The 19,471-nt window shown below is 38.5% G+C and overlaps 1 protein-coding gene across 2 annotated transcripts in view; it reads left to right on the plus strand.

Annotated features, from left to right (window-relative positions):
* Positions 1 to 7,319: 7,319 nt before the first annotated feature.
* Trpa1 (transient receptor potential cation channel subfamily A member 1) overlaps positions 7,320 to 19,471 on the plus strand; it is a 43,689-nt gene continuing 31,537 nt past the window's right edge. For both annotated transcript variants that reach the window (XM_027398821.2, XM_035439007.1), the window contains exons 1-5: positions 7,320 to 7,430; positions 12,500 to 12,659; positions 14,379 to 14,554; positions 17,771 to 17,878; positions 19,327 to 19,435. In XM_027398821.2, coding sequence (XP_027254622.1) covers positions 7,320 to 7,430; positions 12,500 to 12,659; positions 14,379 to 14,554; positions 17,771 to 17,878; positions 19,327 to 19,435 — 664 coding nt within the window. The remainder of the gene's footprint in view (positions 7,431 to 12,499; positions 12,660 to 14,378; positions 14,555 to 17,770; positions 17,879 to 19,326; positions 19,436 to 19,471) is intronic.

Consider the following 19,471-nt stretch of genomic DNA (forward strand, 5'->3'; position numbering starts at 1 on the left):
TGCTCCCCAGGGAGGGTAAGGCCTTCCATAGGGGGTCATCAGAGTCTATCATATTCTTTGGATAGGGCCTAGGCCCACCCCAGTGTGTCTTGGCTCAGGGAATATCCCTCTATGTGAAAAGGGCTTCCAAAGTACACACCTATGCTAGGGATAAGTACTGATCTACTACAGGAGGTCCCGTAGATTTCCAAGGCCTCCTATTCTTATATTGGAAGAAAATCAGAGAGGAAGAACACTAAAAGCAATAAACACAAAATAGGAAAACTGTATAGAGAAAAAGAAATTCAGTAGTCTGTTCTTTGAAAAGATGAATAAAAACCATAGTTAGCTAGAAAAGATAGGATACAAATTATTTTTTAAAGGAATGCAACAAAGGCCATTATTACAGAACTTAGATTCTGAATAATTTTGTGGACAGGTTTATGCCCACAAACAGACAAATTTCTCAAACAATATATATTACCAAAATTTACACAAACATAAGTCAAACAAATTCTATAAAAGTTAAGAACATTGAATTTGTGATTTCATAAATTACTTTTGTTTTTGCTGTGGCCAAATACCAGACAAGCGACAAAGGAAGACAAGTTTATTTTGAGTTGACATAGTATCCTAGTGTGGAAAGTGTATTAGCAGAAGCTTGATATGGGGCTGGTCACGTTGCATCTGAAGTCAGGAAGCTGGAGCAGATAGGAAATGGGGGTGGGCTATGAAACCTCAGGGGGTTACCCTCTTGGTACAGCATGTGAGTCTCATAAAACCTCAAGGCCCATGCCCTGTGACTCACTTCCTTCATCAGGGCTCTGCCTCCCACTACTAATAGACTACTGAAGGGGCTGCTGCCTTCCAAAACATCACCAGGACCAAGTGTTCAAACTCTGGACCCCATTGGAGACATTTTAAGTCGCAATAGTGATAAAATACCTCCTCAGATAGAAAAAAGAGCTGTCCTGGTGAGTTCTGCCACATATTTTAGAAAGCAGTAGAGTAGGTACCTAATACCTACTCTGCATTAGGTATTCTGAGATCCTAAATGGATGCCTCAACAGAGAGTTAGCCCTTTCATCTTAACTAAGCACTTGAATATGTGACAAGTTTTGGCGTTTATGTTGTTATTTCAAAGACTAGCATGAATTTACTTTCCACTCTTTACAATTCATAGATAGGCAAATATTCATAACATAGTTCTTGGCATAGTTCTTGATTTTTTTCTTTCACTAAGTCAAAAACTTCCTTCTTCTTCCCTCCCCTTCCCTCCCTCCCTCCCTCCCTCCTTCCTTCCCTCCCTCTCTTTCTTCTCTTGTTTGCTTAAAGGAAACATTTTTCATATCTCATTTTGGATATCTGAACTGCCAGAATGAGCACTCTCATACCTTACTGTATAATACCCAGGTTTCTTGGACACAAGAGCCAGTTTGTGGTAGATGACCTGGCAACACAGTAGCTACACAGCAGAACAACTTCACAGCAGGGATATACTGGGAAGAGCTCATTCATACCCAGAGTGGGAGGGAACAGGCAGATGTGATATTTGGTTATACTGTACGGAAGAGTACCTGGTTCAGAAATTATGAATTGTTTCTGAAAATTTCTATCATCAGGTGAACATGTATAGATATCCTACCATTAATATATTTAATGGTGAACACTTTCCCTTTAAGATGGGAGGACAAACTACCATATCCATTCTTCATACTTTTTTTTTAAATTTTTAAAATTTAAATTTAAAACAGTCTTATTTTACATACAGATGGAAGTTCCCTTTCCCTCCCGTCCTCCCATCCCCCTCCACCAGCCCCTCCACCGCACCCCCCTTCCACTCCCCAGGGAGGGTGAGGCCTCCCAGGGGATCATTAAAGTCTGTCACATCATTTGTGGCAGAGCCTAGGTGCTTCCCTATGTATCTAGGCTGAGAGAGTCGCCCATGGTAGGGAATGGGCTCCCAAAGTCCATGCACTAGGGATAAATACTGACCCCAACCAACTAAGAATCAAAGAAATAGTAGAGAGGCTACCTTAAATGCCTTTCCTCTATAATGAGAATGATGACTACCTTATATACCATACTATAGCCTTCACACAGTATCGATGGAAACAGAAGCAGAGATCCACAGCTAAACCCTGAACCAAATTCCTGGGATCCAGTTGTAGAAAGGGAGGAGTGATGAGCAAAGGGGTCAAGACTAGGATGGAGAAACCCACAGAAACAGCTGACCTGAACAAGTGGGAGCTCATGAACCTTAGACTGATAGCTGGGAAACCAGCATAGAACTGTTCCAGATCCCCTGAACATGGGTGTCAGTTTAGGAGACCAGGACATTCTTCATACTTCTATTCAAGTGTACCAGAGTGTGTACAGATTAGTCAGAGGTGTAGAAGGATAAAATCATCATAAGACATAATAGTTTGTTTCTGTTTGGTTTTTCTTTTTTATAGACAGGGTCTCACTGTATAATCCAGTCTGGCCTTGAACTCCATGTTCATCCAAGACTGGCCTCAAACTACCAAACCTGCTGTCCCTGCCTCCTGTTCACCTACTAGAACCAAAAGTGTGTGGCACCACTCCTTATGTATGTGCACAACTGTGTGTGCATGTGTAGAAGCTTCTATTATTGGATCTGGAAATGTCTAATTTAGATCATTCAGTGTCTAAGGCAAGTACCCTTACCCTTGCTGGCTCTCAGTTGTCATTTATATTTATAAATTTCCTTGAGCTCTTAAAAGATACTACTAGGATTAATGAACAAGACTTGTATTGTGTAATCAAGACCTATATGAAAATTTCATTTCATTTCTCTGTAATGACTTCAGACCATCTCAAAACAAAAGTGACAAAAATTCCATTCCAAATCATTCAAACTAATAAGTTATTAGGAACACATTAAACAGACATGTTCATGACCAACACATACAACACTAAAACCTGTTGCTGAGAGACTTGAGATGTATTTGTACATTTGGGGAAAATACCAGTCATAGGTCAGAATATTCAATTTTCAAATGTGGCATTTTCATTAATAAGATATGTAAATTCAAACATAATATCTTTAAAAATTCTAGCATGCTTTCTTACAGCAGTTGAGAAGCTGATTGTAGAATTTGTATAGAAACACAAAGGATTTAGAATATTGAAAACTATATGGAAAATGAAGAACAAATCTGGGTGATTCATATCATCCAATTTCAAATTTTACTATTACGAAGCTACAAAATCAAGGCCATGTGATATTGTCTTCAATATAGACTTATTGTATTGGTATAGACAATATAATTGAATAGAAATAAACCCTAAAATTTATGATAAATTAATACTTTAATAATATTTTCCTGGAAATTCTAAGTAAATATAGTTATTTTAACAAATGGTAACAATTGTGCATCCAACTTAAAAGAAAAAACATGGTTGTGTGACATATACTACACTAAAAATTAACTCAAAATGGACCTATGACAGGGCTAAAACTATATACACTTCCAGAAAGAAATATTGCAGACACTTGGAATCAGCATAGGCAAATATTCCTATATATGGCATCCAAAGCACAATCCATTAAAGACTCACTAATTAGAATTTTATCACAATTTTAAAATTTTGGCATTCAGAAGATGTCACTGGGAAAAATAAAAGACATATATTCTGAAAACAAATGACATTTATCTAACAAAAGTCACATCTAGAATAAAGGCTTCTACAACTCAGTAGTAAGAAGGCAATTTAATTTTAAAACAGGGGTAAATTTAATAAGTGTTTATCAAGAAGACAAATGAATGGCTAATAAATGATAGCATAGGAAGCATTATAAACCATTGGGAAAGTGCTAATTAAAGCCAGTGTGATGTCACCATATGCCATGCTACTAACATGACCATAATATAAGTTGATAATGCTAAGTTTTGAGAACATGGAGTAATTGGAATAATTCTATAGTGCTAGGAGCTATGTAAAGTGGTTTAGCCACTTAAGCAACAATCTGTCAACTTCATATGAGACTAAACATATACCATGCAAACAGGTAATATCATTACTATGTGCCTGACCAAGTAAAAGAAAATGTACATCTACAAAAAGATCTGCACATTGATATTCAGAAATAATCAATGACCAATAACTGCCAAACAGATCAAGAAAAATGAGATAGAGCCACACAATAGTATACAACTAAAAATAAGAATGAAGAGCCTGCCCATACTTGGCTCTGTTTGTGAATCCCAAGTCCATTACCCTAAGCAGAATCCTTAGGAAAAAGTCTCCATAGCACATGACTCCATGTGTCTGATGTTTCTAGAAGAGGCACAGCTTTAAAGACAGAAACTAGGGTACAGACAGGTCAAAAGTTGGTTTTACTACCAGTGGGAAGGGGTGCTGACTGCCTTTGGATTTAGGGAATTTTTGTATTGATGGATGTATTCTAAAACTGGAGTCCCAATTGTTAGGTAATTGTATGCATTTATTAAAATACATCAAATAGTACATAAAATACATCAAATAGTAAGTCTACATGAGTAGACTTAACTTTTTTAAAGATGCAATAAAATTTTTCTATTCCTCAGTAGCTTTATTATGCTTAAGGTGGCCAGTTTTACCTTTAATTGTGGGTACTAACAAAATATATTTGAAGTAATGATTAAAAATATAAATATTTTTGTAATTAATTGGCCAAGTCAAGCAACTTTGTTGTAACAAAATAAAGACAACTTTGGGCAATTTTGATTTTTGTTTTAATTTTGTTCATTTTTAACCTGGAATAGACAGAGTTTTCCTGAGACTTTAAGTAAAATCATTTCTTTTCTTAAACATAATTTCATAATAAAGCACACCTTCTAAAAACATCTACAAAGATTTTTTCCCCTTGAATAACTACATTTGTTTTTAAATTATCACTGGTAAAATGATTATATTTATTTACACTCATCAATAATTAAATCAGTTGTAAGTGGCCAGCTAATTGTCTTGTTCTGGCTGCATTATGCATCTTGAAGGTTCAGTATTTTGCAGGAACGGAAGCACCATTTATGAAAAGAGGGTTTTTGTTTTATGTTTTATGGGAGTTTTTTTGTTTTTTGTTTTTGTTATTGTTTTTGGCTATGTAGGAAATAATGTACCAATTAGTAAGAAATGGCCACAGAAATTTCTGATTGAAAAAGGCATGGAGTAGACAAGTCCAGCAGAAGATAAAAAGAGAAATTAATGAACATTTTGATTTCCTAGCAGAAAGAAGGAAAAGATTAATCCTGTCATGCTAAACTTCTGTCTTGCAACATTAAACCAGGGATGGACAAGCTGGGAAGACCCATTCTTTGGAGTACCAAGTCTTCTTTGGGTGTGGGTGTATGTAAATGGGGAGTCCCAGCAGAAGGTGTCATTCTGTAGGAATTTTGTCACCAAGGGATAAAAAGAAAGAGTGACATGGCTTCTGGTGCCCATTCTCCCAGCACCTTTCCATGACCGGAGGGAGCTCTCTGGCTTCACATTTTTCTCTCAAGCTAACAGCCCTCTGATGCTTCCTACAACCCTCCCTCTGCCTCAACAACAACAGCCACACCCACTATGATATATACCCTCTTTTGACTTCTGTCCCACTTTAAGTATTTGGGCAGAGGCAGTTAACCGCAGTCATTCAAAATAACAGAAATTCTTGTTTGTCCAGTGATCCCACCTAGTATGCATAAGCTTTCCTTGGTTAGATTTTCCATATGAACTACCTTAATCACCTACTTCAGATAGAATCCTCCTGGGCTTCCTGATAGTGGCCACTGGTGTGAAGCTGTCAGTGGTGAGGCTCAACACTTTCATCCTCCACCTATTGTCCAGCAATCTCCTCTTGCAGACTGGTAGATACTGTCGTCCCTACACCAGGGGTGAAACTTGTCACATCCTGCTGTAAGAATGAGAAAACTTACAGGGCAGGATTTTCCATGTCTCCTCAATGTCATTAAGCCCATTAGGCTCACCCCTAAATTCAGGAACTCCTGGATCAAACAGACCACAACCCTCTCCTGGGTATAGCCTTGTGTTGTGGCTGGCTCTGCTTCCTGTGGGTTTGGGGATAGGCAGTTGTGATCTGTGTTGGGTGTGAATCAGATGTGCCAGAATCTTAAATAAGCTGTTTGTTAAAGCAAATCCAGTTAGAGCAAAATTCTGTCCTGTGCAAATTCAACTCACTTTGACAAGGTGTTTTCTTGCCTTCTCCCCTTGGCAAACAGCAATTGCAGGACTCCCTGGGTTGTGTCTAATGCAGAGCTAGCCTCTCTGAGGGAGCAGAACACCATTCTTTGTCCACAGTTTACACCTATGCTGTTGATGAGTGAATTCAGGGCAGACCCAGGAAGATAAAGCCCTCAAACAATGCTGCTGGCAAACACGCTCCACTGATCAATAGCAGCTTATAATTAACCTGTCATCTTTATTTACCATTCTTAAACGTCAAAACATCAAATCATAAGGTGGCTATAGTGCTGTTATCTATAGGAAATGAGATCTAAGACGCAAAAGGACTCTGTCTAGTCCCAATTCTAAAATGTAATCACCATATCCCGCCATCTGGGAAGAGAATTTTTGCTGGAAGTCTTACTTCCCAACAAATTCAGGAGCCCTTCCCTCCAGTAGGAGGTGGGTGAGGGTGAGCGAGCCCCAGGAGTTTTGTTATATTGAGTCAATCTCATGTAGTCTAGGCTGACTTGATACTTGCTCTGCATTCCAGGGTGACCTTGGACTTCAGATCTTCCTGCCTCTATCTCCCCAGTACAGAGATTTCAGGATGTGGGATTGTTAGCAGTGCTGCACCATTATGTCTGTTTTTATGTAATACTCGGATAACACCCAGGGCTTCCTTAAGGTTAGGCAAGCACTTCACCCATTGGGCTACATCCCCAGTCGAACTTTGGGGGAATTTTTTTTTTTTCTAAAAGTTCCGGATTATATTTCTCTCTCTCCCCCCACACTTTCTGTACCAGTCCTTCTCTACTCCTCCCTTCCCCTCCACTTCTTTGAGATGTTGTTTTTATTTTTAACAAATTCACTGGATCCGCACCAATTTGGAATCTCACTGTGGTCCTCTAAAGAGGCAAGTCCTGGGCCCACGTGGTTCATTTCTGGATCCCGAGCCCCGCCTGCTGCTTGCTCTACAAGTAGCCCAGCAGCGGGGACAAGGCTTTACAGAAGTTCCCTTCTACCCTGTGGCAGAGCTGGGCTTTGGAGCAGGGATCTCCCCAGCAGATCCCGGGTGCAGGTCCCAAAACTCTGCTCTAGCTCACTGGGCTCTGTCACCAGGTGCCGCCTTGTGGGGAGCAGCTGCACAAGCTGACGTCCAGGTGGAGTCAATGAAGTGCAGCTTGAAGAGAATGCTACGTCCTGAGGAGAGAAAGGAGCTCCAGGGCGTTGTCTATCGTGGCGTAGAGGAAGACATGGACTATTCCAAGGACTCCTTTAAGGTAATGGGGAATCCACTGGTAGTCTGGAGCTTGCTAGAGCAGTGTGGGAATTGGAGGCTGAGGCTTTATTTGCCTGCAGTATTCTGATACATTTGCTACACAAGTTTAGGAAGCAGCGAGCGCTGACAAGACAGGGGATGAGAGTATCAGGTACTGAACACTTTAAGCTTAAGCCTGGGGCGACACTGCCCGATGGTCCTTTGTTTTGCTTACTTGTTTCCTTAATCCTATCTTACCAGGAGATGGATTGATGCCAGAGGAGATATTTCCCTAAAGTATTTATAATATGTAACAATTACAATCTCGGGACTGCATAAATCCAGGATAAACTTGGAGTGTGTGCCGTTCCACTTGGACGTTTAAGCAGATTTTTCCTTGGAACTGAAGTGGAACTGCCACAGCGGAGGATCTGTTAGTCAGATAGCGATGTAACAAGTGTCTGGGGTTAGAGAAGCAGTTTTGTCTAAAAGTGAAACAGAACTCAGCGCTGGCGAATGGTGCCTGGTGAGGACAAACTGAGGCAAGACCAGCAGTGGGTGTGTCTGGATTCTCCGCGGGGGCGGGGTAGGGAGACCTAGTGAGGAAGGAGGACAGTAGTGATGGGGGGCTTTTGAGTTCTCAGTTCTCTGGATATTCTGATCTACAATAAAGCAGCACTCACTGACAAACTGACGCTAATGCTGCCACTCTGCTCTGAAGGGTAGATGTTGGCTGTTGGCTGCCCAGAAAAACCCATTAGAGTTCCTTAGCTTGATAGCAAGAAGGGAGGGACTCTCTTGTCAAGATATTAACTGTGGCTTTTCAATACCCACTGTGAATTCCCCTCCACCACCGTGGAACCATGTTAATAGTGCCTTATGCATTTTTCAGGGGAAAACGAAATGCTTGTGCAAACAAACGTTCACAGAGTTTTCTTAAAATTACAAAAGTATGAGCTCACAGAGATTGCACTTTAATTCACGCATTAAGTAAATTTTACAATACTTCCCAATACAGTACTTGGAAATTTACCTTTTTAATATTAACCGTGTCATAGCATTCCACTGTGGGGAACACATCATAATTTATTTAACTACTTATATACTGATTCGTACTTAGATTGTTTTTGTTTGTTTTGCTGTTTTGTTTAGCTTTGATTTTTTTTTTAAATCTATGCCGTAGATGTGGTTTCTCAGTCTGTCTATTGGTAGCTTTGTCCTAACAGAGGCAAGAGTGTAAGAACAGATTTACTTTAAGTAGACAGTGTCCAACTGCAGTCTCGGTAGACAAAACTGCCAATGTGACTCAGAGGCATCCTACTGCACAGAAACACATACATGAGGACTTCAGATTCAACACTGCTCCCCATCCCACATCCCACTTAACCACTTAACCATATTAACTAAGGCCTCTTGTTTCAGTAGGAAGAACCATATCATGGGTGTTTTTCAGGACTAGGATGCTATCATTGCAATTAATGTGGGGCAGAAAAAAATTTTTAAGATTTCAAAAAAATCCTTCATGTAAGTCAGTTTTCTAGAGATTTGTCTAAGAATTTCTGCTATCCAGCCCTAATAGTTTCTTTATTTTTATCTAGTACCTTTAGTTTCATTAACGCAATCAATTTAACTCAAGTTAACAAAAAATACTTGGGCATTTAAGCATGTTCTAGTTACATATAGTTTCTCACCTTAGGTTTCTTCCCCTTTTGATCTTATTCTGACTAGATATATTGCATTCACGAAGACTAAAACAGATGGGTCTGAAGTCTCTAATTTGAAGGGCTTAATTTAGAAATAACTTTTATAAAAATAATCTATGCTTAGTGTCTTGAATATAGTCATAGAAATTGGAATTGAAGAGCTTAAGAGCTTACTCAAAACAGAAAACTATACTGGATTAATTATTATATGTAACCCACCAGAGGCTTCAATTTATAACCTGGGGAGAAATAGTGAAACCACATTGCAGTTCTGGGATAACACTGAGATTAAAGCGACTCCTTAGTTTGCTTTCCAGATTTGAAAATATGCAACCAAGTAAGGCATTTGCCTAAATTGTTTTCAAAGATATTTCTTAATAAATATCCCGTTACAAAAAAAATGTACTACATGTCAGTAGTACCAACTGGTTTTTTGGGGGGGCGGGGCTGGGGGTGTTGAGACAGGGTTTCTCTGTGTAGCTTTGGAGCCTATCCTGGCACTCGATCTGGAGACCAGGCTGGCCTTGAACTCACAGAGATCCACCTGCCTCTGCCTCCTGAGTGTTGGGATTAAAGGTATGTGCCACCAATGCCCAGCTGGCTTTGTATTATATAGTAATTTATCTATGAGCATCTCAGGTCTGTCGTAAGAACTTTCTTGACAGAGAGAGTTGTAACACAACTTCATGAGTTCCTGTGACATGTTTATAGGCTGTTTTGTCACTGTGAACTCAAAAGCATCTTGTGAACCTCTAAACCCTGAACTTGGTCCTTCCTCTAAAGAGTATGGTATCCCATATTATCATTCAAAGGACTTCAAATTCAAGTGCTAAAATGCATTCAAATGGATCCAGGTGAACAATTTCTTTGGGAAGGCAAGGCATTAAAAGGAGGAAAGCCCCATTTCTTCAAGAACCTCAGTTTAATTATTGGTTATGTGTATATCTGAGAATGGCTGGATGGCTTTGTACTATCCTAATAAGAGCACATGGCATTGTTTTTTTGTTTTTTAGTTGGAAAGTGACACATTTTTGTTCAAGATACTGCCAACATAAAGATGTTTTTGTTGTTGTTTGTTTATTTTAGGTTCTATTATGTGGCAAAAGAAGTAAGACTCAAAGTGGGAAATTTAGATATTTTAGTTTCTCCTGTCTTCACATTTAGCGAATTAATTTTAATATGCTAAATTCATCACTGTTCTGTTTGATAATTTTCTTTGCAATAGTGAAGTGTTGAAGTATTCTTTAAAATAACAAATTATGTTTTGACAGCTAACTTGTGTGACACAGGTGACTAGCCATAGCCACAAAGAGAATTCAAAGCAACTTTCTTGATCTTTTGTTTGGGAACTATTTCTGTTGTTTGAGAAAAATTTATCATGCTATCCATGCAAAGCTACTGCCTTGCATGTAGCACATTTTGGGTTGGGTCTTTGTAATGAAGTAGTTATCAAGAAATAGCTTTGAAAACAACATTTTTTTCCTTCTCTCATATATTATATCCATACCTCAGTTTCCTCTCTCTCCACTCTTCCTTCCTCCAGCTCCACTCTCCCCCAGATCCACTCTTCTTCCTTTGCCCTTCAGAAAATAGCAGTCCTCCCAGGATATCGACAGAACATGGAAAAACAAGTTATAATATGACTAGGCACAAACCCTCATATTAAGACTAGATGAGGCAACCCAGCAGCAGGAAAAGGGTCCCAAGAGCAGGCAAAAGAAGGCGAATGTTTTTACTAGGCAGTATGTTTGAAAATCTTGAAGGTACAATGATAAATAATTTGAATCTTGGTGTTACCCAGAACTGCAATGGACTTCTGTGAATTCTTCCTACTTTGTACATTTAAGCCTCTAGAGAACTAAAACTCAACAAGTAGCCTAGTGTATACAAAAGTCTACAGGGAGCTGAGGTCTACCTCAGCTGGTAGAGTACTCTCCTTGTATGGATGTAGACCTGGGTTTGAATCTGAGCATAAAATAAATTTGAGTGGTTGTACAAGCCTGCAATCCTAGCACTCAAGAAGTAGAAACACAACAATCAGACATTCAAGATAAACCTCAGTAATAGAGAAAATTTGCTGCCAAACCCAGGGACACATGAGACCCTGTCTTAAAAAGCAAGCAAAAATCTTTACGGTCCTCTATGTTCTTCATGAAAGCTCCTTTTTAATATTCCTCTCTGAAAAAAAATTATGCGTATGAACATATCAGGAAAAATGAAGCATACAAATGTGTAACAACATTGAACAAAGTGAACAAAATGAAAGAGGAGGAAAGAACTAGAGTGTTATTCAAACTTTTGTCTTAGAATTCATTTGGATTGGAACCCTGTCCTGGAGAGGGCCTGGTTATGTGAGCCACAGCTACTATGTATTGGAAAGTGGCTAACAGCTAAAAACATACCTGGTGTGGTGGCTCACACTTACAATCTGAATACTGAGTAGGTAGAAGCAAAAGGATCAGGGATGTTAGGTCATACTCAGCCTCACAGCAGGTTCAAGGCCAGCCTCCAGGAAGAAGAGCCTAACTATTTACTTGCAAATGCATCAGTAATTTTAGATGGAAATCTTGTAAAAAGCAATTGGGAAATAGTTAAATATTTCTGTAATCATTGATTTTTTAAAAGTTCTCCATTTTCAATGTAAGGCAGATGTTTAGGACTTTCAAACAGCCAAATAAGAAAATTGCTTGTTGTCATTATGGATATTAAATGGAAATTCTTGAATTTGAGCAGGAATTGCTCATGCTCAGGATCAGGGCAGCCGTTTTAGATCCCTGAATGAGTCCCTTAGGGGACATTGCTTCAGGATGATCCTAGCTTCAGTGTGTAAGGTAGGTATGGGAGAAGACTGACTACAGGCAGGAAGGGCCAAAAAAAAGACACAAAACTTTACACTGCTCGACATAATAATCCTCACATTCATAGACTCCACTTCTTCTTACTACATTTGTCTTGGTCAATTAACTACAAAATAAGGACTTTCAGATCAACATTTTCACACATGTGTTAACTATGCTGTCATCATTTTCAGCCCCATTATTTCTTGATTACTCTTGCTGTAACTGAAATACATTTTACCCAGCAAAGCAAAGCCCTTCTGTATTTTTTAATACATAATTTCTGAGAGCACATTTTGTAAATTTCCTTCAAAACTTTTCTTGAGGCCTTTATTTTTATGACATATGTAAAATTATGGTCAGAAAAATGAAACATGTGTTTAATGTATTTATCAATGCAAAGGCATTTGCCTACTTTATGTCTCCATGTACAGAATGGTATTGCTGTAAGCATCACAGTAGTAAGGCATTAAGACTATTATGTGGCACATTTTATATTTTAAAGTTTTGCATGTGCTTGTTTTAAGCAATGAATTTTTATACTCCTCTAGGTGGACATTGAAGGAGATAGGTATAGATTAGAACACTTCATGAAGCACCGAAGAAAACTAAGCAAATATGAGGATGAAAATATTTCCCCTTTGCATCATGCAGCAGCGGAAGGTCAAGTGGAACTCATGAAGATGATCATCCATGGTTCTTCCTGTGAAGGTAACCAAGTCTTTCAATGCAGGTTCATAAGGTCATCATTCTTTTAGATTTGTGGATAACCAGGAAATTGGTACCTATGACATTGACAGTGCTTATGGGTAGACTGAATATGAAGAGCTCGTGCTGGGAAGCTGGAGTGGACTGTATGAGTTCTACTTTAGGAGTTTAGGTGAACAGCTTGACTCACTTGACCAAACAGGAACAACATCAGTGTGGGAGTGTGAGATTTAGTTACTCTGAGTTTGCATATCCTGGGCATATCCTCTTGGATATATCATACACAATCAGAACTGCTAAAGATGGACCCACCACTCTAGGGCCTTGTCTAAGAAGTAGATGAGATTGAGAACCTTCACGGACATAGTTTAGGAGACCAGGGATTGTTAGTAAGAGGTAGCTAGGGGAACTGACAAAAAGAGATTGATGGCAGAGGTAGAGTAGACAAGAGAGTGGTGGGACACAGGCAGAAGGGAAGTCATTGGAATGATAGGTAGATCAGTTGCTACAAAGACATCAACTAGAAAGGAGGTCACAAGAAAGTCCCGCTTTTGAAAGCCCCTGTGAGTATAGAAAAATGAATCATGAAAAGTGGATAAACTAAGTTGCATGTGGGAGAATGAAGCTGTTTAATTGTTTGATGCTGAATAGAATATTTTGTCTTGCTTAAGCAGAATGGGGGGGTAATGTATGTGGGGGGTGGTGGGTTGAGAATTAAAAACTTAGATGAATGAAAGTAGAGAAAGGAAATTTTCAAAGAGAGAGAAACAGGAAACGGCTGCCTCATGGTTCCCACTACAGTTGATGGTTACCAAGTCCCATTAATGAGCAAGTACTTTTCCTTTTCTTCAGACTTGGTGATATACCATCATGACTACCTTATCATAGCTACAGGGCAATGCATAATGAAAAACAGTCTATTCATACACAGCATTCACAAATCAAATAGCACCACCTGTATACTGTACACATACATGGAAAGCATGTCCAACACCAGGGGCTCAAAATCTAGCCTGGGAGTTTATTAGTGACCTGCCACTTTCTCATGAACGTTTTTTAAATCCTTGTAGTAGGTCACATACTCCACTAAGATCTTTACAGATGTGACCCAATATTATTCTCCACATAGCTTTGTAAGGAGTGTGTTTTTTAAACATGCAGAATAAAATATGCATATAAATAACTACATATTTGCCTATATGTCTATGTATATATTTGTTTACCAAGTCTGACTGAGACAGTAGAGTGATTCACACAACTCCTTAGTAGCAGTACTGGAAGCAGGAGGACTTTCAGCCTCTCTAAGTTTCAGCATCTTCATCTTTCTGCCCATCTGTCATGGAGACATTCTTTTGGGCAACTGCAAGCTTGAATAAAATCACAGTCATATAGGACCTAGTTAGGATCTGCTCTGATGTAGTCTCAGCATTAAAATTATGAAATTAATATACATGTAAAAGTTTATTAACAAGAGGATCTATTTTTATAGATACTACATAAAGAAAATTAACACAATTTGTAAGATCTGTACATACTATCATATATTCTCAAATAGTATCCATTGGATAATTTTGAGAGCTAAAACAATATCCTATTTCTATATCCAAGACAATGTAGCTGGTTTTATAAATACTTGACACTGAGTTTTGAAGTGGGTAGTTACTCTGGATGTATTAAATAAATCCCACACAAAATTTAATGCACAGTTTGTTGTTTCTTTAGTGCTGAATATAATGGATAGCAGTGGAAATACCCCACTACACTGGGCTGCTGAAAAAAACCAAGTTGAAAGTGTGAAGTTTCTTCTTAGCCAAGGAGCAAATCCAAACCTGCGAAACAACAACATGATGGCACCTCTTCACATAGCCGTGCAGGCCTCATATAATGAAATGACTAAGGTGAGGTTGCTGGCCAATTGGCTGTGGGGCTGACAATTGGAGAATGGGCCAGAATCCATATCTGACATGTTTCCTATTTCAGAATGGCCAACTTCCAATGTCATGCAATGGCAAATGAAACATAACTCTGATGTTTATTTCTCACCAAATGATGGTGATGATGACAATGAGGAGGAGTGATGGTAATGAGACAGAGAATAATAATAGATGATGGTGGCTGTGGGGCTGGTGATGATTGATAATATCATTGCAATGGGCCATGTATAAATTAAGAATATTAGTATTTTCATTCCATAGCTGAGTAAGAGGCACAGAGAGAATTAAATAACTTGCCTAAAATTGTACAACTCCAGCTCTAGGCTTTGCCATTTAGATCTCTTTTATTCTATGCTAAAATGCAAAGAATTAGAACCTTAGTGATGGCAGAACTCATAGTTATGATATGTCAATTTTGTTAAATACAACAGATACAGAGGTCATATATGGTATTATTTTTCCAGGCTTGAATTTCTTCAACTAGAGGAATCCCTGGTAAATATTTAAATTGTAGGATTTAGTCCGTGGGTATTTAGACTGCACCTCATAGATTCACAGGTACATCAGAAGGTAGAACTGCTTCCTCAAAGAGGATTGCCATAGATGGATTATGTTTTGGAGCAGTTGTTCCCCTTTGTGGGGTCTCATATCAGGTAAATGCATATCAGATATTTATATTATGATGCACAGCAGTAGCAAAATCACAATTATGAAGTAGAAACAAAATAATTTTGTGGTCAGGGGTCATCACAACATGAACTTTATTAAGGGGTCACAGCATTGGGAAGGTTGACAACCACTGTTCTAGAATGTCACTTTGAAGCTTAGGCTATTTGGAATTTAACAATAGATTATTTTCCTGTGGAAATAATACTGGAAGTGATTATTTCTAGTGGATATGCTAACGCACACCCAAGCCAATTGTCTGTTAACCACACAGGAGAGTTCCAAGGCTCCTTTGCCACAAAAGCTTTCTTTCCAGCTCCTGGAAAGGTCTGAATTCTAGCTTATGGGCAGAGAACAGAGCCCCTTTCATTGTGCTCACTGTGCTTTGGTTTGGAAGTCTACCTTAACTTTTGTGACATGACAGTGTCCTTAAATGTTGATGTGTCTCCTTTCCCATCTGTCTAGTTATCTCTGAAGGAATGATAATGTCTTATTTGTCTGAACAAAATCATAGTTCATGATACTGTCCTGATAAACAATTATCTGAAGGAAATGGTGGCTGAAGAATTTGTAACTGTAAAGACTGGGCAGGACCCCTCTGAGAAAGTACTAGAAAATGTCCATGGAACCAGGCTCTTTGCCTTCTTCCTAATGCCTACATCATCCACCAGCCAGGTGCTGCTTCCTTCATTAGTGGCTGCAGTGACCACCCAGTGGTGCCATCTGTTTATTCACCAGCCAGGTGCTGCTTCCCCACAGGTTGGGTCATTAGTGGCTGCAGGGACTGCCCAGCAGAGCTCTGATGATTTCTCTGAAGGCTCTTTTCATAAATAAATGGTCATTAGCTTAATTTATCTTGTCTTTGAAAGCATGATTTGGGAGTTCAAAGGCAGGTAATTGTTGATAAACTACTGTTAATTAGAAAACTCTTCAGACCAGCCATAGAAATAAAAGTTCAGAAATAAAGCCCATAGCTAATTTGTGAAATCAGTGTATAGATAAAAATGAAACAATAACAATAAAAACTAGTTGTCCTGAATAACACAAAATCAAGAAAGAAAACTAGGGCTGTTGGAGAGTTAGATTATTTCTGCCTTAGATTTTTTTGTTTTGTTTTGTTTTTTTATCAGTCATAACCATGTCTAATAGTGTTCTTAACTGTGTAGTGGATGACAATAGGAGGAAGAGAAGGAGATTGAGTATGGACAGCAATTCTGTCCCCAGTATACTTCTCTAGCCATGACCATGGTCTAGCCTGTACCTACTCAACCTTTCCAAGTCCAAAAAGATTTTTCACTGTTTGATCTGCCGGCTTTCCCCTAGAATATCCACCATTATGTATAAGGTTATGAAGTTTTAAAAAAACAAAACAGTCATCTATGAATCACCTCAAGTTCTTACAAAGGTAGTGTTCTCTGGGGACCATTTGCCAAGGGGCTTTGGCATGGCCTTATTTCTTAATTTTTTTTCCTTGGGACTTAATCTTGCTCATTAGCTTAAGCCTTTCCTCAGATTTCCTGGATACTTATCAAAGGACCTCAGAGAGTCCTGAAGAGTGTCTGGGCATGTCTGGTCATGAGCGAATTGAAGTAGGTACATAGTTCAGTTGGTCTCTCTGTGACCGCTGCCACCTAGAATTTAACTCAGCCTTTGAAAGATTATATTTATGATAGCACAATAATTACACATGCAGGTCTATAGTCTGCAATTCTTATGAGGGCAAGGATGGGAAGAATGCTTCTAGTAGACCATGGGTTCTACTTTTGGGTTCCTTTGCATGTGAATCTGGATTTGAAGAATGGACCCTGAAGATGCCAGAAGTCTGGGAAAAGATCCCTCGCTTCTAATTTCTCTTCACCTATAAAGAGTTCCCCTGATTTGTTCTTATGCACTAAATTGAAGCACAAGTTTTCTCTTATGAACAGAATTCATTAGTTAGCCTAATTAATCTGCTGAGCATCACACTGGAAGGCACTCTGTTGGGAAGGAGTTCTGCTGGGAAGTTGTTTATTTCAAAGAACTAGAGGATTTTAGGAAACATCTGGTTTGATAAGCTTTAACACATAAACAAGCAACAATGGCAAACCCAATTTAATTGCTAGACCAATTGGTGCAGGATTGTGATCCAGCTGCACAGAGGTAATGAAGAAGGATAGTAAATTCAAGTCTTTGCAAAAAGTACATTATGAAGTAAAGGCAATCCTGGCCAATGTTGAGACCCTGTCTCAACATTGAAAAGAAATCTACAAATAAGGCAGGGGAAATGACTCATTAGTTGAACACTATCCAGCAAGCATGAGATACTAGGTTATGTTAACAATACTGTTAAAAAAAAGATTATAAGGCAATGCTGAGTTTTATCATAGTATTTTATATACTATATATTTTATGGAAGAGGAATTGGAAAAGATGAGTCAGACATAGTGTTTGGCAATCAAGTCTACTGGGGGACATGACCTTATTTTTAAATCAGCAGCTTAGCTTATTAAGAATTATTTCTTCATTTTTGTACAGGTCTTGGTTGAGCACACCACCACTAACATCAACTTAGAAGGAGAGAATGGAAACACAGCTTTGATGTCTACTTGTGCCAAAGACAATAGTGAAGCATTGCAGATATTGGTTTGTAAATCTATCACATTCTGTGGCTTTCTTTCTGTGAATCTGTCACAAACTGTTATATAAGAAGCATTTCATGGCATATCCTTAGAAGAACAGGAAATACAGAAAACAGGTCTAAAGAACTTAGTTCTCAGTGCTTTTTATGTGGCTACATTCTAGAGTCCAATGTAGATCCTAGATTGTGTACAGAAGACTAAAAATGAAGAATGGAAGAAAAACCAAGAAAAATCAAGGAAAAGGAAAATTTAGGTAGGGATTAAGATGAATCTTGCGATAGGGCTAGAATATAAAACCAAAATATAACAACCAGTATGACACTAGAACCATTTGATCCTGGGACTGAAGAGATGGTGGTAAAAGCACTGGCTGTTCTTCCAGAGGACAAAAGTTTGACTGCTGTACCCACAAGGGGGATTACAGTCATCTGTAACCCTAGGAACTCTAACACTCTCTTCCAGTCTGTGTGCATAAGAGATGCATGGTTCACAGATATGTATACAGGTAAAATACCCATATACATAAAATTTCAAAAAAAATAAACCATTTGATTCTGAGCTTTCAAGTAATCAAAGAGAAAAAATGAACATGGTCAGTTACAGAGTTACTTGACTCCTAAGATGAAAGCAGAAAAGAAACACTTTATTTCCATTCCCAAGACTGGCACTGTTGCTATGGTTTCTCCAGAGCCAGCCATTTCTCTGCAAAGTGTCCCAGGTGTGACACAGAAAGACATTGGATGTACCTGTCTCGGGGATGCTTCTATTCTGGACAGTTGCCCCTGATAAAGGGCATTAGAGGAATTTCATCAAATTAGCTCCTTTTCAAATGTTTCTGGCTTACTTACCTGCTATTCAGACCTAAAAGAATATGCAAAAATTTCCTGGTAGCTAGATATGTAAACATGTGTTACTATTTTGCTTTTATTTGAATATTGAATACTAACAATTTAGAACAACAAAGCACTGTAGGAAGTGAAAGAATATCAGAGTATTCTGGTCTTTGAAGTTTTAACATGGTGGGTCATACTGCTTCAGACTTTCCCTTAAGTGATACCATTTAAATTGTTCTTATTTGTCACATTTGGTACTTCTGCTGGCCACAAGCATCGATCTTAAAATTGAAAATATTTATATGACTCAAATAACCTATGTTTTAAAAATTAAATATTTCATATGAAATTTTAAAAAATATGTTGAGCTTGTGGGGAGATTAAGATTGATATTCTTGTGTCATGGTGTATCTTCATCTTTATAAGATGTAAAGTGTCTCTATTGTAGTCTTACCCGGTTCTGTAGTTGCATTCTTGCCTAGACTGCATATCCACAGAGCTTTCTGTATGTTCTTCCATGGGCTCTGCAAGATGAAATGGCTGATAGAATTACAGAACTTCTTGCCTACCTTTGTCACCTAATTTGTATCACTGATTTTTTTTTCTCTTTTACCTCCAGTTAGAAAAAGGAGCTAAGCTGTGTAAATCAAATAAATGGGGAGATTACCCTGTTCACCAGGCTGCATTTTCAGGTGCCAAAAAATGCATGGAATTAATACTAAAGTATGGTGAGTTGATAATTTCTACATAGTAAAGAAACCTTT

The sequence above is a fragment of the Cricetulus griseus genome, chromosome 2 (assembly GCF_003668045.3).
Source record: "Cricetulus griseus strain 17A/GY chromosome 2, alternate assembly CriGri-PICRH-1.0, whole genome shotgun sequence".
NCBI lineage: Eukaryota > Metazoa > Chordata > Mammalia > Rodentia > Cricetidae > Cricetulus > Cricetulus griseus.